This window comes from Oncorhynchus clarkii, chromosome 28 (assembly GCF_045791955.1).
Source record: "Oncorhynchus clarkii lewisi isolate Uvic-CL-2024 chromosome 28, UVic_Ocla_1.0, whole genome shotgun sequence".
In the NCBI taxonomy this organism is placed as follows: Eukaryota; Metazoa; Chordata; class Actinopteri; order Salmoniformes; family Salmonidae; genus Oncorhynchus; species Oncorhynchus clarkii.
This window is the reverse complement of record NC_092174.1, coordinates 15,699,833-15,720,368: the sequence shown is the minus strand read 5'-3', so window position 1 is coordinate 15,720,368 and position 20,536 is coordinate 15,699,833. Positions and strand designations below refer to the sequence as shown.

Genomic DNA, 20,536 nt, shown 5'->3' with positions numbered 1-20,536 from the left:
TGACAATAATAAATAATATTATATGCTAGCTAGCTTGGTTCATAAACTAGCTAGATACAGTAGCTAACGTTAGCTAACAAATTAGTTCTGTCTAGTACTGGAAAATAACAGATTTTAATTCACATCAGCCAGCCCATGAGAACCTTTCACGATGGAGTTTCAGTAGTTCTAACGTTACATTGTTAGTATTTTGTAACAGCAACTTTGTGGCCTCATTTGTCAAGTAGGCTAGATACTTAGTTTCAACTCACGATACCTCATATATTGGTGTAACATGTCACGTTCGTTGATGGAAGAATAAGACCAAGGTGCAGCATGGTAAGCGTACATCATTTTATTTGATGAACACGAAAAAACAATACACTACAACCGACCGTGACGCTACATGCAGTGCAGAAAGCAACTACACACAAACAAGATCCCACAAACTAAAGGTGGAAAAAAGGCTGCCTATGTATGATCCCCAATCAGAGACAACGATAGACAGCTAGCTGCCTCTGATTGGGAACCATACCCGGCCAACAAAGAAATAGAAAAACTAGAATGCCCACCCTAATCACACCCCGACCTAACCAAATAGAGAAATAAAAAGGCTCTCTAAGGACAGGGCGTGACAACTAATCATAGTTTAAAACCGTTGATCCAGATTTAAAATTAAGTGGTGCAACACATCTGATTAATTTTAAACCTAGATTTACAAAACCTAGATTAGCTCTAATTTACACCATGTTGGTGCAACCCACCCTTAACGATGCTCCTACAAAGGTTTTAATGATGAACATAGCCTTAAAGGTCCTTTCTCACCAAGTCAAATCAAATCAAAGTTTATTTGTCACGTGCGCCGAATATAACATCATATAACCTTAGACCTTATGCTTACTTACAGGCTCTAGCCAATAGTGTGGGGAAAAAAGGTATTCAGTAGTTCTTATCCCCTTACACTGTGTACAAGACAGTAGTTTTGGAATTGTTAGTTAGATTACTTGTTATTACTGCATTGTCGGAACTAGAAGCACAAGCATTTCGCTACACTCGCATTAACATCTGCTAACCATGTGTATGTGACAAATAAAATTTGATTTGATTTGATTTGATTTGAAAAAAGGTATGTATGTGTGTGTGTGTGTGTGTAGGTAAGTAAAGAAAAAAAACAGTAAAAAGACATTTGAAAATAACAGTAGCAAGGCTATATACAGACACCGGTTAGTCAGGCTTATTGAGGTAATACGTACATGTAGATATGGTTAAAGTGACTATGCATATATGATGAACACAGAGTAGCAGCAGCGTAAAAAGAGGGGTTGGCGGGTGGTGGGACACAATGTAGATAGCCCGGTTAGCCAATGTGCGGGAGCACTGGTTAGTCGGCCCAATTGAGGTAGTATGTACATGAATGTATAGTCAAAGTGACTATATGATAAACAGAGAGTAGCAACAGCATAAAATAGGGGTTGAGGGGGGAGGGCACACAATGCAAATAGTCTAGGTAACCATTTGGTTACCTGTTCAGGAGTCTTATGGCTTGGGGGTAAAAACTGTTGAGAAGCCTTTTTGTCCTAGACCTGGCCCTCCGGTCTTGCCATGTGGTAGTAGAGAGAACAGTCTATGGCTGAGGTGGCTGGGGTCTTTGACAATTTTTAGGGCCTTCCTCTGAGAGGTCCATAAATATTTTACTTTTTATTGAAGTTTTGGTTCAGAAGATCATGATAGGGTATTTAATCTGTAAATGTCATGCATGTAATCAAATCTGAAGGTGGTAGCTAATTCTTAATTTTATACAACTGTTGGTTAGAATAAGGCCAATATAATGTGTTCTTCTGCCATACAAGTCTAACATTCCACTTACATCAGCGCGATTTGTACTTTGTAAAATATGCCAGTCTGCGAATATGATTGGCATATGGAGGGCGTGTTCGTAAATTCGATCTGGAGTGCCAGAGAGCGCTCTGAGCGTTCGTAAATTCAGAGCGTCGGCAGATTGACCATTTGTAAATTCAGAGCCACACTGGACCCTCTGGCCGAGGAGTAGGATTGATCCGAGCGTTCCGCTGCGTCTACGGCACTGCATCTCAGTGCTAGAGGCGTCACTACAGACCCTGGTTCGATTCCAGGCTGTATCACAACCGGCCGTGATTGGGAGTATCATAGTGCGGCGCAGAATTGGCCCAACGTCGTGCGGGTTAGGCCATCATTGTAAATAATAATTTGTTCTTAACTAACTTCCCTAGTTAAGTAAAGGTTCAATACACAATAAATAAACAACGGTTCCCAAGTTAACTGGCTAACATTGGTTAGCTACACAAATACTCGTCCAAGCAGAGCTGGTTAGGCTGTTTTCATGTTATCCAGGGCGTTGGTGACTGCAACTGTGCTGCTGGCAACAATTTAATTACGCTTCTTTGCCGACACAACCATATTCAACTGGTGTTGAGCGTTCGTAAATTAATCAGTTATTCTGCGCTCTGACACACTCAGACGAGAGCGCTCTGAAATCGGAGTAGAAACCAGAGACTTTACGAACGCGCCTGCATACGGGTCTTTATCGGGATATGTGTTGTCGTCACCCATTCTCAGCCATCTTGTTGAAACGGAGAGAGCCACACACCTCGAATATAAACCCTGTGCTGTCAGTAAAAGCAGAGGTAAGACAGCGAAGATTAATTGCACAGTTTTGCTATAAAATAAAGCTAAACTATCGAAACAAGCATTCACGATGCTAAAGAGCCCAGTTTTAGCGATTTGAACGCATTTATGAGGGTTGTTATAGCAGCATGTTTGCTTGGCCTTGAGGCTTGGGACTCAAGTATGTGGGAGCACCGCATTGGATCGGAGCGAGGTGGGAGGCATTTCAGCGTTGTGGCGGAGGCCGCACGGAGGTTTGGGGGTTAAGGATTCACTTGTCAGTTCATTACTTCTGTGCGATTTTGTGACAGTATGCCTTTTTGATTGTTTTCCTTTCGAGACACTTAGCATTTTTGTAGAAATGACTAAGCATCAATGATCGATTGTTGCTTAAAGCTTTGTAAAACTAAGTTCGCTAGCTGGTTAACAGTAGTTATGCTACTATAGCTAGCAAACTAACCTCGCTAACCTTATCGATATAACGTTAGCTAGCTGGTCCAATAGTTAGCTAACTGTCTTAATATTTGAACATGGTATCATTATTGGTGGTTAAATACAGTAGCTACAACATCAATGATTCTGAAAACTGTTTTATCTACTGTACAGTAGCTGTTACTTAGCTAGCTAGCATGTCACTACCTATTAAGCTAGTTTAGATACGTTAGTTTGCCAACCAACTTGGCAGCACAGTTGCACATTGGCTATCTAGATACCGATAGTTGTTTTTGAAATGTTAACTGTCAGGCTAGTTGCACTGTCTAACATTAGCTAATTAACAGCAGTATTGCTAGTTAGCGCGAGCTACGTATGGGGAACGTGCGTGAGTCAGTCGGATTAGCAAGCTAATTATGGTCAGCCAAATTGGAAGTTAGCTAGCTACTGTAGTTCATGTGTTTGAAATGAAATGACGGTGCTTTATGTAACTTGAAAAGTTTGCTGTTAGCCAGGTAGCTAATTTACGAAAATTCCTTGTCTTATAACAACGTTATACAAACGTGATCATACATAGACATGCATATAAAGTCATTTGAGTTCAATAGTTAGACTTCATCTAAGCCTAGTACATTGTGTCCGCATGAAACATTAAAAGTCCAATTGTATTGGCTACTTGAAATGTGTAGGTTGAAACTTGAATATTTTCCTTACAATTCCATTTTTTTGGCCGCAATTTGTTCCTATTCACAACCTAAAGTCACAGGCTACAGTACTGACAGTGACATACTGTTTGGAATATAATAAATCATTTGTGACGGGTGTTTTGGTGTAGGATTCTTTTTTTCCTTTTTTTTTTTTTTTACAAAGGAGTTGGCAGTTTCTTTGTTTGTTGTCACTATAAATAATCAATCAAATTCGAATGTTGATTGGATGTAGCCCACACGTGGCTTGCAACAGGCGAAAAGGCCATCCCATGCATGCTTCCTGTTTATCCTATAGCTAGACAGATTGCAGTTTGAACATGCCTTTAGGTAGCTGACTAAACTCCACAGTGAAGGAAGTTTCTGATCAACTCCATCAACAACTGAGTTGCACAGAGACCAGGCTTTGTGGAATTCAGATCAGGCTCCATTGACTGAACCAAGGTCAATATTTGTTTTTATTATTTAAAAAAAAATCTATTATGAAAGCTCACCATGTACCTATGTTTGCTGAAATCCATACCTTTTCTATAAATGTTAATCAAATACAACCACCGCCTGTTTCCTTGTTGATTTAATTGGCACATGCGCATTTGTGCAGAGTTGCCATTTTAGAGCAACAGCAATGAGCAAACAGTCAGTGGTTGCATTTCATTAAAGAAATACTTCGGGATTTTGGCAGTGAGGCACCTTATCATCTTCCCCAGAGTCAGATGAACTCACGGATACCATGTTTATGTCTCTGCGTGTATTTTGAAGGGAGTTTCTAACTAGCCCTAGTGCAATTGCTATCTAGCGTTAGTGCAATGACTGGAGGTATATGGGTATCTGCTAACATTGAATCTGGGGATGTAGATAAAGGGCCTCTTTGCCAAAATCCCGAAGTATCTCTTTAACGTTTATTGGAAAAGTATGGATTGCCGCAAACAAAGGCATGCAACTACAGAGGAAAAACATACTGTAGGTCCGAGGTAAGAGTTTCATGGTTAACATAATTTGAAGTGGTCTTGACCTTGAGCAAATTGATGTAGTCGGAGCTGAATTCCACAAATCCTGGTCTCTGCTTCACTCCATTGGTGGAGTTAATCAGAAGCTTCCTTCACCATGGAGTGGAGTTTATTCCGCTAACCTAGGGTCATTATCTGAATGGTCTGTGAACTAACTAGGTAGCCTGTATACAGCATATAATAACTTGTTTGTGATTATTGTCATTTGCATGCAAACATCCAAGTTTATTGTAGTATTTCCAGAATAAAGCCTGTGGGCAGGGAAAGGGAGACACTGTTGTCAATTATTGGTGTCTGAGGAGCCTCTTTCCTAACTGGGCAACTTCCTAAAATGGCTTCAGTCGATTGAAATTGTACTCCTTGTATAAGGGAGGGATGGGGCTATCCTCTGGAATTAGTTGGAATACCACAAACTCACTGTAAGATCCAATCGGCCTACATCTAAAACATTAATCATTTGGGAAAATGATTGGCTGATGCAATATTTGTTACACCATCAAAACACTTTTTAACCATAATTTGGGTCTGTAATCTTTGACTACTAGAAATTGATATACGATTTTCAGTTGCATTGGCGGATTAATTACTGAATACATCTCCAAGAAAAATATTCAACCTGAAGTTTGGTGTTTGTTGTAATAGGCTAATAATATTGTCCCTTTCCTCCCCATAGAAGTTCTAGAAAGAATGGCAGAAACTCAGACACTCAACTTCGGACCAGAATGGTTAGTAAATATGAATTCTTGTTGAGCTGAAATGTTGAATCAGGTTGATTAACAGGGATCTGGGTTGTTAGGCTTGTTTATCGTTTGACACGTGGTGCAGTGGAGTCTCACATTTTGAGGCCTGTCAGTTGTCCTCAACTTCACTTTTGTCTTTCTCATTCTGTCCCTTTTCCTATTCCTCCCCTCCCCCACTCCCTTTTCCCCAGGCTCCGGGCCCTGTCTGGGGGTGGCCATGGGGGTGGTAGCAGCAGTAGCGTTGCCACCTCACCACCACTCTCTCCTGCATTGCCAAAGTATAAACTTGCGGACTACCGCTACGGGAGAGAAGAAATGCTAGCACTTTATGTCAAGGATAGGGAGGTGAGGCAAAGGAATTCTGATGTGTTCCAAAAGGATACAGAAATATATGACTGACATAAAAAAATAAAGTGACTTGTATTGGCATGTTCTAAAAAGTGTGACATTTAGATTGTACCTTTTTGTGGAGTCATTAAAAAAAAATCTAATATATAATGGCCTTTTCCTGTAATTTGTGTATTAAAACCTGACATTGCAATGGCTCATATACTCCCCCCCCCCCCCCCCCCCCCTCTCTCTCCTTATCAGATCCCTGTAGACCTACATGATAAGGATTTTCTGCCCATTTTACAAGAGGAGCCCCTGCCACCGCTGGCACTTGTAGCTTTTACAGAGGAAGAGCAGGTTGGTGCTTTCACTGTTCATATAGGAGGCCATGCTAGAATGAATATGCAAAATTACAACTATGGCGTTCTCAGTGTCCTTACCCATTTTGTTGCTAACCTAGTAAGTATAATTGTTTGCCGTAGACATGTCTTTTTAAATTCTTGTCAGTTTCTCTCTTTCTTCATCCCCCTCTTTTTCCCTCTATCTCTCCCCACAGAGAAATTTCTCCATGTCTGTAAACAGTGCAGCGGTGCTCAGGCTGATGGGAAGAGGAGGGGGCCCGGTGGGGCCAGGGGCACCGAGGGGTCGAAGCACTTCACGGGGAAGAGGTGAGGTGGAGTGTCTTGTTGTGTCAATGTGTGCATCTCAATAGTCTAACGTGACTTTGCTTGTCTCTTCTTCATCTGAAAACAGTCTCTGTGAAAGTGGTATGGAGGAGGCAAAGCATACAGTTGCGTTCAACTGTTAAATTATTTCAGTCAGTGCTGAAATAACAACCCACTTCAGATTATATTGACTGAGACCCACCCTTCAGAATGTTAACAATCTTGTGCCAGCTGCACAGAAGGGAATTAACAGTATCACTCTGTTTCTACGCTTGATTATGCCTCTGTCAGTAGAAGCTATCGCAGCTGGTTGAATTCATCACCAGCTAGCGCCAACATTAAAGTGTAGTGTGTGTGTTTTGAATCCTTCTCGAGTGTAGTATGATTTGTGGATTCAAATAAAGTATTTCAAATGTGTATCTGGCAGGACGGGGTAGAGGAGATGGAGGGTTTTACCAAAGAAGTTTTGATGACGTGGAGGGGGGCTTTGGCCGCGGAGGCAGGGAGATGCACCGCTCCCAAAGCTGGGAGGAGAGGTAATGGACTACCCGCTCTAGAGACACAAGTTCAACTGGAATTTTACGCACATTAACCTTTGACTTCAATGGATGATTTATGCAAAAGTTGAGTGGGCGCATCTTAAATTGGGTTCCAGGCTAGTGGAATGAGAACGGTCAAGACCATGGCTTTCCAACCCTGTTCTAGGAGATCTACCATCCTGTAGGTTTTCACTCAAACCCTATTCTAGCCTGATTCAAAGAGTTAGCTGGTTGATGCACAATCAGGTTAGTTACAACAGGAAGGTAGCTCTGAAGGAACAGGGTTTGAGAGCCCTGGTCTAAACCCATTTGTTTTATGAGATTTATGTATTGTCATGTTGTTTTGTGTCTGTTTTTACCTGCATGCTCAGTCATCCTTTTTGTCTTTTTTTCTTTTTTCAAAGTCACGCTGAGTCTATTTTCTCCCCATCTAGGGGAGACAGAAGGTTTGAAAAGCCAGGTCGAAAAGACTCAGGTTTGTGTCAATACTTTCTAGTCAAGTAATCCATGCAGTATGAATAATGTACTTAAATGACAGTTACGGCATTTACAGGTAATCATTTATTTTTCTTTGTCGCTCCTCTGTCTCCATTGACTTGGCAGAAGTTGCTCCTGCCCACTTTCCGATGAATCATAGTAAGTTTGCCCTCCACGCCCTTGCACTTATACACGTCCCTTTCTTGTCAAGGGGAACTAGCTGCTGTTTCTCCAAAGAATATAAACTCAGCAAAAAAAGAAACGTCCTCTCACTGTCAACTGTTTATTTTCAGCAAACTTAACATGTGTAAATATTTGTATGAACATAACAAGATTCAACAAATGAGACATAAATGAACAAGTTCCACAGACATGTCACTAACAGAAATGGTATAATGTGCCCCTGAACAAAGGGGGGTCAAAATCAAAAGTAACAGTCAGTATCTGGTGTGGCTACCAGATGCATTAAGTACTGCAGTGCATCTCCTCATGGACTGCACAATATTTGCCAGTTCTTGCTGTGAGATGTTACTCCACTCTTTCACCAAGGCACCTGCAAGTTCCCAGACATTTCTGGGGGGAATGGCCCTAGCTCTCACCCTCCGATCCAACAGGTTCCAGAGGTGCTCAATGAGATTGAGATCTGGGCACTTCGCTGGCCATGACAGAACACTGACATTCCTGTCTTGCAGGAAATCACGCACCGAACGAGCAGTATAGCTGGAGGGTCATGTCAGGATGAGCCTGCAGGAAGGGTACCACATGAGGGATGAGGTTGTCTTCCCTGTAACGCACAGCGTTGAGATTGCCTGCAATGACAACAAGCTCAGTCCGATGATGCTGTGACACACTGCCCCAGACCATGACGGACCCTCCACCTCCAAATCGATCCCGCTCCAGAGTACCAGCCCTGGTGTAATGCTCATTCCTTCGACGATAAACGTGACCATCACCCCATGTGAGACAAAACCGCGACTCGTCAGTGAAAAGCATTTTTTCGTAGTCCTGTCTGGTCCATAGACGGTGGGTTTGTGCCCATAGGCAACGTTGTTGCCGGTGATGTCTGGTGAGGACCTGCCTTACAACAGGCCTACAAGCCCTCAGTACAGTCTCTCTCAGCCTATTGCTGGACAGTCTGAGCACTGATGGAGGGATTGTGCGTTCCTTGTGTAACTCGGGCAGTTGTTGTTGCCATCCTGTACCTGTCCCGCGGGTGTGCTGTTCACATATACTGATCCTGTGCAGGTGTTGTTACACGTGGTCTGCCACTGCGAGGATGATCAGCTGTCCATGCTGTCTCCCTGTAGTGCTGTCTTAGGTATCTCACAGTACGGACATTGCAATTTATTGCCCTGGCCACATCTGCAGTCCTCATGCCTCCTTGCAGCATGCCTAAGGCACGTTCACGCAGATGAGCAGGAACCCGGGGCATCTTTCTTTTGGTGTTTTTCAGAGTCAGTAGAAATGCCTCTTTTAGTGTCCTAAGTTTTCATAACTGTGACCTTAATTGCCTACCGTCTGTAAGCTGTTAGTGTCTTAACGACCGTTCCACAGGTGCATGTTCATTAATTGTTTATGGTTACTTGAACAAGCATGGGAAACGGTGTTTAAACCCTTTTATAATGAAGATCTTTGAAGTTATTTGGATTTTTATGAATTATCTTTGAAAGACAGGGTCCTGAAAAGGGGACATTTCTATTGTTTTCTGAGTTTATATTTTCTATGCTAAAACTGAGGGTAAACGTGTACTTCACAAGGGCCTAACTGTAACGCTGTACATTGCTTAGTCAGGCAACAATACAGCGATACAAACGTTTATTTATTGTCATCAAAGACCGTATCAGGCTAAAAGATTGTATACATATGTAATTGAGTAAAAATAAATAAATGTTGAACTTGATGTTCCCCTTGTTATGAATTAAATTCAAGTTATGCAATTGTTTTCCCTCCAGTCCGTGCTAACTACGAGGATGTTGGGACCGGCGTGGGAGGCCTGCCTGTGAGGAAGCACGATTTTACACGTTCGGAGAGCGAGAACTGGCGCACGTCCCGCGACGAAGCAAATGGTGAGGACGGTGACGAGGGGGGCTGGCGCCTGGCGGGTGCCTCGCGACGTGACAGCGACCGGTGGTGCCCCCCGAGTCCAGGTGTGCCCTGTAGTGATCCTACACTGCTGCCACCATATTGGCAGGCGGTGGTTTTAATTGCAGGCCCAACGCGCTACAGGTTGATTTTAAAAAGGCAGGCTTATTCTGAACTCTTAAATCACAACGGACACCTCAAATGTCTCCAGTTTAGGACACCTAAGAGAATGGGTTTTCAACAGGGAGTACTGGAATCCATTCAGACTGGAATCCCCCCCCCCCCCCAAAAAAAAAGCATCACATTGATCTAAAGTAGTGGGCTTCAATGTGAGAGAATGGCTGGGGTGAAGCTGAGTGACAGGGTCTCTAAACCGCTTCTCTCCTCAGACGGGCTACGGTCGGCAGTGCGGCGAGAGGTGCACCCGGGGGAGCAGCCACGGCAGCGCCGGTTCCCGTTCGATGCCAGAGAGGACGAGCGCGGCTACAGACGTCCCCGGTCAGGCAGTGGCAGCCTGGAGGAGGATGGGAGCAGCCTGCCAGAGTGGTGCTTGGAGGACGCTGAGGAGGAGACGGGCACCTTCGATTCGTCCGGAGCCTTCCTCTCGCTCAAGGTTCGAGTGAGTGTGAACTCCATATAGTCTAACAAACATCACTTGTTAAAGGGATGCTTTGGGACTTTTGCAATGATGCCCTTTATCTACTTCCCCAGCATCAGATTAACTTGTGGATACCATTTGTATGTTTCTGTGTCTAGTATGAAGAAAGTTAGAGCTAATTTCGTGAGCCAATGCTGACTAGCGTTAGCACAATGACTTTATTTATTGTAATTTTATTTACTAGGCAAGTAAGTTAAGAACAAATTATTATTTCACTTGTTTTTCGAACCAGGGTCTGTAGTGGCGCCTCTAGCACTGAGATACAGTGCTTTAGACCGCTGTGCAACTCGGGAGCTGCTAGCAGATACCCATAGACGTTGTTATTGCGCTAACGCTAATTAGCAACTTCCTTCAAACCACACGCAGAGACATAATAAATGGTATCCATGAGTTGATCTGACTCCTGGGAAGCAGTTAAAGAGCCTCATTGACAAAATCCCATAGTATTCCTTTAATGGGTGCAGGAACAAATAAAGGTTGAAGAAATTAAGTAGGACCTGCACACATGTTTGAGGTCTATTGAGTATATATGCAATGATTATTTGTTTTCACTGATGGGCAATTTGTTTGCAGCTATTACAAAAAGTATGGCATCGGAGCACTGTGGCACATGGAGCACTGTGGCACATGGAGCACTGTGAATGCAAGGCTGCTATGCGAAGGACATATGGAGACTTTCATGACAATTCGTGTGTATACAGTATATATTTCTCCTCCACAGAAAGCTCCCAAGGAGCCCATCTTGGAGGAGGCAGAGCTGGACTTCAGACCCCTGGAGGAGTGTGACGAGGGCCTTGAGGAGGACGGACAGCCCCGGGAGACCAAAAACCCAGACAGAGAGGCAAGAAGAGACCCCGACAGAAAACAGGGTGAGTTAAGAGGATTAGAAACTATGTCCGGCATACTGTATATATTTTTTCTCCCAATAGTAAACTGTGGAGAGAGAACATCGATGAATGTATCTTGTCTTCTTTTTTTTCCCAGATGTGGGAAGAGGGGTAGTAGAGGCGCCGCCTGCTCCCTCGCCTCCAGAACCCCAGCCCTCCGCCCCTCTGCTGCCCCCCAGCCAGCCCGACAGAGCAGAGGAGCCTGAGAGGCCACTTGAGCGACCCCCAGCCCCGGAACACAGGCCAGAGGCCAACAAAGTCCCCCTGAACGTCCCCATGTCGATGCCCATGTCCAACACAATGCTGGACTCCCTCCCCATCCCCCACACCGCAGCACACACTCTCACAGGTAGGCTTACACAAGAGCAGGGGAGGAGTACAGTCAAATCTGCCACATTTGTGCCCGTTGAAGGCTGATTGATGAGACATTGTAAATGACAATGGTATTTCCTTCAGTAACCTTGTGCTTCAAATAAACAGACTCAGGATTGCATGTAGTTTGAGGTTGTCACCTGCACATAGTATCTTGAAGCTCCACCTCCATCTGTGACAGACTAACCCTACACCCTTTGTCCTGTCCAGTGTCTCCAGTGTTGGCCCCGTCGTCCACCATACAGATGCAGCAGAAGCCGCCGGACGTGCCCGTGGCTATGCCCGTCCCGCTGCCCTTCAGCACCAGCCTCATGGCTCAGAGCACGTCTATCATGACCCCCAACATTATGGCCCCCAGCACGGGCCTCATGGCTCCTATTGGAAGGCCCACGGTCATGCCGCCACACCACACCATGGTTGAAGATGAGAGACTGAAGCACTTTGAACAGGTAAGTAGACAGACAGTAGGCAGGTTTCTATTGACCCAGGTTTATTTGACAAAAGCTGTGCAGCAAGTAAAAGTATTGCGACATTTGTAATGGACACGGCAGAAGAGTCATTTCTTTTGTCTAAGTTAATTGCGACAAATGATGGAAATTGTGTTTTTCTAATAAATTGATTGGTGAATAATTCTGAAAGTAAGCGGGGCACGTGATGTTATCACTTAATAAAGCTACACCACACATGTAATTATAAAAGCCCGTTGCTTGCAAAATCCATTTATTAAACTAAAATAATGTTTATTTGCAAGACCAGGATTGTCTTGACTTTCATGAATGTCTGAATTGCTTTGAATTGCAATTTGAAGTTTGACCATCAAATAGTTTGAGATCTCTACTATGACTGCAAGTTACACTATGACACAGACTCTGGCCATAATAAGTAGGCATAGGAGAATTATTAGAATAAGGTATGGCAAATATTAGTCAATTCCTGCATTCTATCCATGCTGGCTTTTGCAGGCTACTTGAGACATGAAACAGATGGGTGGGCAGGGCATATAGGCTATCGCTTTATTAACAAACAATCTGTCTATATGGATAATGGAAACACTTCAACCACTTTAATTCAATTTTTTTTAGCTTATTTATTTTTAGGTGTGACATCATTATGTCCAACTGTTTGTATCGACATGACAGTTCAAAGGAAACTCACTGTGGCAGCCAATTGTCACATCTACTTTCCATCCGGACTTTCTAAATGTTGACGAAAGAAATTACTGGACAAGGAAATGGAAACCTAGCTAATGCCGGTTTCTAGTAGGAGTTAGTTGGTTGCAGAGCTGCGTGTTGAGCAGGGTAGTAAAAGTTATCAAGCTGGTTTTGGTGAAACTGAATTTGGAGCATCTCTGGATATGAAAAGTGCTGTGTGTTCACTTCTGAAACACGTCAAGAATATGGAGAGGATGTTCATTGAATTGTGATGAAATCGAAAACACCTTATATTCCTCTGGGATAAGCTGAGCTAGTGGTGTTTGTTTTGTGATACTGTATACTATCATGATGCTCTCTCTACAGGACTAGACAAACATGTACAATCTCCTGCTGTTGTGCCCTTAAGCAAGGAGCTTTACCCCCATCAAGTAAAATAATTGCACTGTTAGGCTATTGTATAAAACACATGGTCAAGCCATCTGGAGAGCTACTGGGTGTACAGGCTTTGGATACAGCCCTGCTCAAACACCAGAGTCCGCTTATTAAGGTCATGTTGAGCCGCTGCTTTTTTTTAAAACAATTTAATGTAGCAATAAGTGGGGCACGAACAAAAGCCTGCACACCCAGTAGCTCTCCTGGAGGATGTAAGCATTACCATTACCAACCAAATACAATGCAATAATCAATAACAATGTAATACTCCGAAAAACCCTACGAGAAATAAGAAATATTAAGGACACTAAGGAAGCATACTGTATATGGGCCAGTTCCAATAGTATATTTACAGTGCATCCATAAAGTATTTAGACCCACATTTGGTTACGTTACAGCGTTCTTCTAAAATAAATGTCATTTTCCCCCCTCATCAATCTACACACAATACTCCCAATACAGGTTTTTAGAAATGTTTGCAAATATATTAATAAAAATCAGAAACCTTATTTGCATAAGTATTCAGACATTTTGCAATGAGACTTGAAATTGAGCTTGGGTGCATCCTGTTTCCATTGATCATTCTTGAGATGTTTCTACAACTTGGAGTCCACCTGTGGTAAATTCAATTGATTGGACATGATTTGGAAAGGCAAACACCTGTCTACATAAGGTCCCACAGTTGACAGTGCATGTCAGAGCAAAAACCAAGCCATGAGGTTGAAGGAATTGTCCATAGAGCTCCAAGACAGGATTGTGTCGAGGCACAGATCTGGGAAAGGGTACCAAAAAATGTCTGCAGCATGGACGGTCCCCAAGAACACAGTGGCCTCAATCATTCTTAAATGGAAGAGATTTGGAACCACCAAGACTCTTCCTAGAGCTGGCTGCCCCGCCAAATGGAGCAATCAGGGGAGAAGGGCCTTGGTCAGGGAGGTGACCAAGAACCCGATGGTCACTCTGACAGAGCTCCAGAGTTCTCTGTGGAGATGGGAGAACTTTCCAGAAGGACAACCGTCTCTGCAGCACTCCACCACTCTTTATGGTAGAGTGGTCAGATGGAAGTCATTCTTCAGTAAAAGGCACAGCCCATTTTGGAGTTTGGCGAAAGGCACTGAAATGACTCTCAGACCATGACGAGCAAGATTCTCTGGTCTGATGAAACCAAGATTTGAACTCTATGGCCTGAATGCCAAGCGTCACATCTGGAGGAAAGATGAACAGAGCAAAGTACAGAGATCCTTGATGAAAACCTGCTCCACAACACTCAGGACCACAGACTGGGGCAAAGGTTCACCTTCCAACAGGACAATGACCTTAAGCACCCAGCCAAAACAACGCAGGAGGGACTTTGGGACAAATCTGAATGCCCTTGTGTGCCCAGCCAGAGCCCGGACCTCCAGTTGTTTAGGGTCTATATACATGGTCCATATTATCAGGCAGGTGTGCTATTTTAGCAATAAGCATTAGCCTATCACGTGTATCCTGATGCATCGTAGTGGCTACATGGCTTAAGCATGGTGTTGCTCCTCTGCATTAGCTAGATCGCTGTTTCCCTAACTGTGGGGCGCGTCCCTCCAGGAGGGGTCTCAGTCTGGCTTTAAACTTACTCTTGAAAGCTCTTAATAGTAGAATGCACATTGGAAATTGGGTAGTGCATCATCAGTTCCTCTTGTCAAGTCAGTCATTGCATACCTTTTGAGAGCTGTTGATAACCTTCCAGGTCTCTTACTTGGTCATTTGGTAAATGTATATCATTATTTATCTTTACTACATGTGCCCATCTCATTGATATCAAATTATTGGAGATATACATTGTTTTTCCATCCACCATGCGTCATGTGCGTATTGGTCATGTGAGGTGAAATGTGTGTATTTCGGGATGTAAGCACAGTTTGTTTGTTTGATCTGACGAAGATCCGTTTCGGGTCAATACGTTGTCAATAAAGCGGTGTATTAGGAGCTTTAACAGTGTGCGGGCCTTGTTCTATACTAGTGTTCTTAATTATCCCAGCAACAATTGTTTTAAGGATGTGCGTATGACAAACTTATATTTATAACTTATCAGATATGTCCAGATCAACTAGCCCATATTGGCTAACGTTAAGGTTTTAGATATTGTTGTCATTTTTTTTGTCACTCAAATCACATTAAATCATATTAGACAAGGCAAAATTTATAGAATGTCAAGAAAGTGTGCTTTAAAACGGCAACATTTTCTTTGCACCCCATGACAAAATGGGTACAATTGCAGTAAATAAGCTGTAACCCTGCAGAATTCTCTCCACCACCAAGAGGGGTGTTAACAGTTTGTATCATGAACGGTGCCTGTGACCATAGAAATAGACATGGTGCGTGGGCCCACGTGCAAGGGGGTGCGCTGGAGTTTTCCCATGCTGGAAGGGGAGCCCCAAGTGAAGAAGTTTGGGAACCCCTAAGCTAGATCAAACACTAAATATTAACTTGTTTGATTTTAATGTGCTTAAAAATAAATACCACTGACACTAATAAAATTGTGATTAAAAAATAGAATAATTGTATTTATAAATGGTGTAATTGTGTGAATTTTACAGTGGATATAGGCCTACCCTTTATTCAGTCGTATGGCGAATGGACGATGTGCCAGACACTGATTTGTGAAACGCTGCCAATTGCTCAGTATTTGGAGTTGAGAAATAAATCATACCGCACTGGAAAGCTGGGATCTTTTCAAGTGATGGCGGCCTCTTCCCGAGATTGCATTTAGGAATGTTGCGCAGCAATCGGCTATATGAGGAGTTGCACTCTCTTGCCGCCCGACAGTTGACGTTCCGCTCGAACTAGGCTATATGTGCGTCTGATAAATAAACAAAATAGCTCATTAACATCTTGGGGATCTAATCTTGTTTTTAAACTATTACATAGACTACAGCCCTCAAACTCCACTCTGGACTTAGAAGCCAGTTCCACTGCATTTTTTTCATTGTTCACCATTGTTAGACCTGGGACACCAGGTGGCGTGTATGTGCAATGAATGATCGGGTAGAACTGAAAACCAGTAGTTTCCCGGAACTCGAGGGGTTAAGAGTGGAATACCCCTGGACTACAGAATAGCACCATTACAATATATTTTTTCTCTGGCAAAAGCGGTGCCTGTAGATACAATACATGGTTCTACTCCGATGCATTCTGCAGAGATTGGGAGAACAGTGCACAGCACATTGCATTTGGAGGACACCTTTTGATACAACTCTGATCAATCTAATTTTATATATATATTTTTTAAATCTATATTCTACTTGTCCAACAATTTGTTTCACTTGTCCCGGACAAGTGTTAATTATGTCGAGCCCTGCCGTACATGTACAATAAAGGTGTCTACGTTCACCCCCCATCTCTCACTCTTCCTGTTTTCACTCTCTATTTGTGAAGGAAGCAGAGAAGATGGTGGCGTATCTACAGGACAGTGACGACCGGCTGGCTGCCAAGAACTCAGCACCCGAACCAGCCTGCCTGCCGCTCACACACGAGGCTGCTCTGAAGTGGTTCTATAAAGACCCCCAGGGAGAGATGCAGGGTAAGATGGAGGGAGAGAATGAAGGGAGGGGGGGGGGGGTGGGCTTCTTTGAAGGAAAATCTGCGTGCTCTGCAACCCGTATCATTTCAACTAGTCACCACTGCTGGAGAGAGACTGTGTTCTTTATCTATTATCAATGGCACGGTCTGCTCTGTATTTCCTGGTCTAAAGTAAATTATTAATCTGTGATTCGGGGGGGTTGTACAGCCCCGGAATATAATTTCAAATAGTCAGACTCAGAACAACTTTAAAAAATGTTTTACTTACATATGTTAAAGTGACTGTCAAATGTAATCATCTCCCCCTCTCCAGGTCCGTTCAGTAACCCGGAGATGACAGAGTGGTTCCAGGCAGGCTACTTCACAATGACCCTGCTGGTGAAGAGAGGCTGTGACGAGGTCTTCCAACCGCTGGGGGAGATCATCAAAATGTGGGGCAGGGTCCCCTTCGCCCCTGGACCAGCACCGCCACCCTTACTGGTAACCATCACACACACCTGAGCTCCATCGAGCATTCTAGCATTCGCTCCTTTAGAATATTGTCAAATAATCTTGATAATTCCATAGGCAATTAAAATTATTCGGACTCAACCTCGACCACTTTAGTCTTCTCATTGTCAAGACAAAGCAAGTTTGTGTTGGCTGCCTGCACTTCAGAAGGAAAATGTTGTGAATGTTGCAATTATTTATTCTACAAGTCAGAGGCGTGTTAGCTGTACATGTATTGCGCTCCACAACGTTGTGCCATGTTGAACGCATCCAAGGTGGTCGTCCGCTTGCCGATACCCATGTCTAACTCGCCGTCTGTGTTCACAGGGTGACACTGGGGACCAGGAGCGTCTGAAACTGCAGCAGGAGCTGACTGCCCTCAACCTGTACCAGCTGCAGCAGCTGCAGTACCAGTACCTGTTGAGGCAGCAGTACGCCCAGGCCCTGGCCCAGCAGAAAGCCCAGGCCCTCAGCTCAGCACCACACCAGCAGCAGCAGCAGCAGCAGCAGCAGATCAACCTGCTCCTCCAGCAATACCAGGCCCTCAAGATGAGGTCAGCGGAACACACGTAAGCGTACTCGTGCGCACACACCTCTACTGCAGTACCAGGCACTTAAGATGAGGTCAGCGGGGCATACACACATTCGCCTACAGTAATACCACTGTCTGAGAACATGTCAGGCACACATTAACACAGAGTAAGGTGAAGTTGCCCCTAGATACTAATCTTGGGTCAGTATAGCATTTTCCCCACTAATGGTTAAGTTTAGAATTGGGGGAGAGGAAACTGATCCTAGATCTGTAGTGAGGTGAAACATCATCTTGTAGAACACACACACACACAAACAGCAATACCTAAAGCCCTCAAGATGACATCACACATACAGATAATGCAATGTCGATCATGTTAATGTTGGTAATGTAACTTGTTCCTGTGTCGGTCTCCCTGTCTAGAACATCCGAGAGTCTCTTAACTCCGGTGACGCGGTCCATGTCTGTACCAGACTCCCAGGGTTCTGTGTGGGAAATGCAGCACCCCTCCTCTCAGGTCTCTTGCACACCAAACATCCAGCAACCTGCCCCAAGTGGTACGTCTCCAACCCAGAACACACAGACTTGCACAGAATTTGTTTTGGCTGATGTTTTATAGCATATAGAGCTGTTGGTAGTTTGAGGATCTGAACCTCAACTTACAAAAAGAAGAGAAACCTCAATCGTATGATCTATAATGGCCATCTGTCCTGGCTGTCTGTTTTGTGTAGCGTGGGAAGGCAGCAGTGTGTGGGATCTGCCCATAGACTCCATGGCCCAGGCCCCCACCATAGAACAGATGCAACAGCTGGAGAAGAACAAGGCTGCTAAGGTAAGCGCACCGTATTGTCTATACTTATGCAATCTTTAGTTTCAGATCTAGACGTAGTGTTCAAGGGTTGGGCTCAATGCCCTTTTTAAAGCTAGACTAGATTCAGCACCGCAGACACTAAGATGAGTGCGATTCAACCCTTTGCTCTCACACAGTCACACAGAGTATCAACTCACCTCGGCTACAATGTGTTAACTACCGGAGCAAAACAGTGGTGAAGTTTGGACTCTTAGTTGTTGCGGAAATCAGCCCTATATTGCTGTTTAATTATTGCCTCGCTGAATCTACCTTTTAAACAATGCTATGAAAATGATACAATGTGATTTGGTTTATGAAGGTCTCTCCTCCTCATCTACTGGAGATGGAGCGGCGTGAGGCTGAGCTGAGGGCCAAGAGGGAAGAGGAGGAGAAGGAGAGGAAAAGACTGGAGGAAGCGTTACGGTCCCGACAGGAGGCGGAACGCAAACGCCTGGAGGAGGAGCTATCACGTCATAAACAGGTTAGGGGGGGGTCATCATCAGATTGTTTCCTGCTGAAATAAGACGGTCATAATACCACGCTTTAGAGAAGTTGGTATGAAATGTGAAGAATTTCAGCTGCACCATACCTAGTCTTTGTTGATGTTCAGTACGTTTGCCTAGAGTTGCAAGTTTGACCCAGTAGTCGGTCTATTCCTAGAAAGAGGCCTTGATTTCTGTTTAATGCAATTCATTTGATGGATCTTTACTATACCCAGGAGGAGGAGTTGAGGCAGCGGGAGCAGGAGGAGGCACAGCGCAGACAGAAGGAGGAAGAGGAACGGCAGGCACAGGAGGAGGCTCTCCGCAGACTAGAGGAAAGGAGGAGGGAGGAGGAAGAGCGGCAGCAAAGGGAAGAGTTCCTCCGTAAACAGGTACTGGGCTTCAGAATAAAGACAATATTAGGGCCCATAATCATGAAGTGTCTCAAAGTAGGAGTGCTGGAGTGCTGATCTGGGATTAGTTATCCTATAAAGGCGTCAGCATGCTTCAGTTCGGCTGGTCTCTAGCCGAACTCTGCTTACCGAACGAGTGTGCTCACATGCTCCCTAAGACCGTAGCTTCTAAAAAGCGGAAATAGTACTGTTTGTCCATTATGGGACGCTGTTGGCAGAATACACTTTATCAAAATAGTCAGAATGAATCGAAGGTAACAAGATATGTAATCAACTTTGACATTTTTGCCAAAGAGATCTTAGTCTGGCCATTTTACATCTAACTAAGGTGTTTGGTGCAGTATTTAGCAGGAGTCGCGTCTCGTTGAATGACAACAAAGACTTTACTGAAGAATCCTTACTGTTGACCAATCACCGATGAAGGGGCGTTGACTTCGGCTCCGAACTTAAGCTTGCCTCCAGAAAAAATGTTTTGTGCCTTTAACAACCGGGGGGGAAAACACAGAAGTCCAAAGCGAACAAAGCGTCACTAAATGTCGTCATAATGTACACTACCGTTCAAAAGTTTGGGGTCACTTAGAAATGTCCTTGTTTTTGAAAGAAAAGCACATTTTTGTCCTTTTAAAATAACATCAAATTGATCAGAAATAGTGTAGACATTGTCAACGACTATTGTAGCTGGAAACGGCTGATTTTTAATGAAATATCTACATGGGCGTACAGAGTAGAGGTCGACCGATTTTTTTTTTTAATTAGGGCCGATTTCAAATTTTCATAACAATCGGAAATCGGTTATTTTTGGACACCGATTTGGCCTATTTTTTAAATTATTTTTTTAACACCTTTATTTAACCAGGCAAGTCAGTTAAGAACACATTCTTATTTTCAATGACGGCCTAGGAACGGTGGGTTAACTGCCTTGTTCAGGGGCAGAATGACAGATTTTTACCTTGTCAGCTCAGGGATTCAATCTTGCAACCTTACGGTTAACTAGTCCAACGCTCTAACCACCTGCTTTACATTGCACTCCACAAGGAGCCTGCCTGTTACGCGAATGCAGTAAGAAGCCAAGGTAAGTTGCTAGCTATCATTAAACTTATCTTATAAAAAACAA

The 20,536-nt window shown here is 43.8% G+C and overlaps 1 protein-coding gene across 7 annotated transcripts in view; it reads left to right on the top strand.

Moving 5' to 3' along the window:
* Window positions 1–2,570: 2,570 nt before the first annotated feature.
* Window positions 2,571–20,536, top strand: part of LOC139386824 (GRB10-interacting GYF protein 2-like) — a 34,574-nt gene continuing 16,608 nt past the window's right edge. The window contains exons 1-20 of one of the 7 annotated variants that reach the window (XM_071132656.1): window positions 2,571–2,642; window positions 5,439–5,490; window positions 5,697–5,850; window positions 6,097–6,192; window positions 6,392–6,503; window positions 6,928–7,036; window positions 7,474–7,514; window positions 7,643–7,675; window positions 9,469–9,582; window positions 9,988–10,217; window positions 10,978–11,125; window positions 11,241–11,492; window positions 11,726–11,964; window positions 16,513–16,657; window positions 16,970–17,136; window positions 17,473–17,714; window positions 18,101–18,234; window positions 18,409–18,509; window positions 18,847–19,008; window positions 19,246–19,401. In XM_071132656.1, coding sequence (XP_070988757.1) covers window positions 5,453–5,490; window positions 5,697–5,850; window positions 6,097–6,192; window positions 6,392–6,503; window positions 6,928–7,036; window positions 7,474–7,514; window positions 7,643–7,675; window positions 9,469–9,582; window positions 9,988–10,217; window positions 10,978–11,125; window positions 11,241–11,492; window positions 11,726–11,964; window positions 16,513–16,657; window positions 16,970–17,136; window positions 17,473–17,714; window positions 18,101–18,234; window positions 18,409–18,509; window positions 18,847–19,008; window positions 19,246–19,401 — 2,673 coding nt within the window. In that variant the 5' untranslated portion in view covers window positions 2,571–2,642; window positions 5,439–5,452. Of the gene's footprint in view, window positions 2,643–5,438; window positions 5,491–5,696; window positions 5,851–6,096; window positions 6,193–6,391; window positions 6,504–6,927; window positions 7,037–7,443; window positions 7,515–7,642; window positions 7,676–9,468; window positions 9,664–9,987; window positions 10,218–10,977; window positions 11,126–11,240; window positions 11,493–11,725; window positions 11,965–16,512; window positions 16,658–16,969; window positions 17,137–17,472; window positions 17,715–18,100; window positions 18,235–18,408; window positions 18,510–18,846; window positions 19,009–19,245; window positions 19,402–20,536 lie in introns of all 7 variants that reach the window. The other 6 variants (XM_071132653.1, XM_071132652.1, XM_071132655.1 and 3 more) reach the window with 6 other exon arrangements.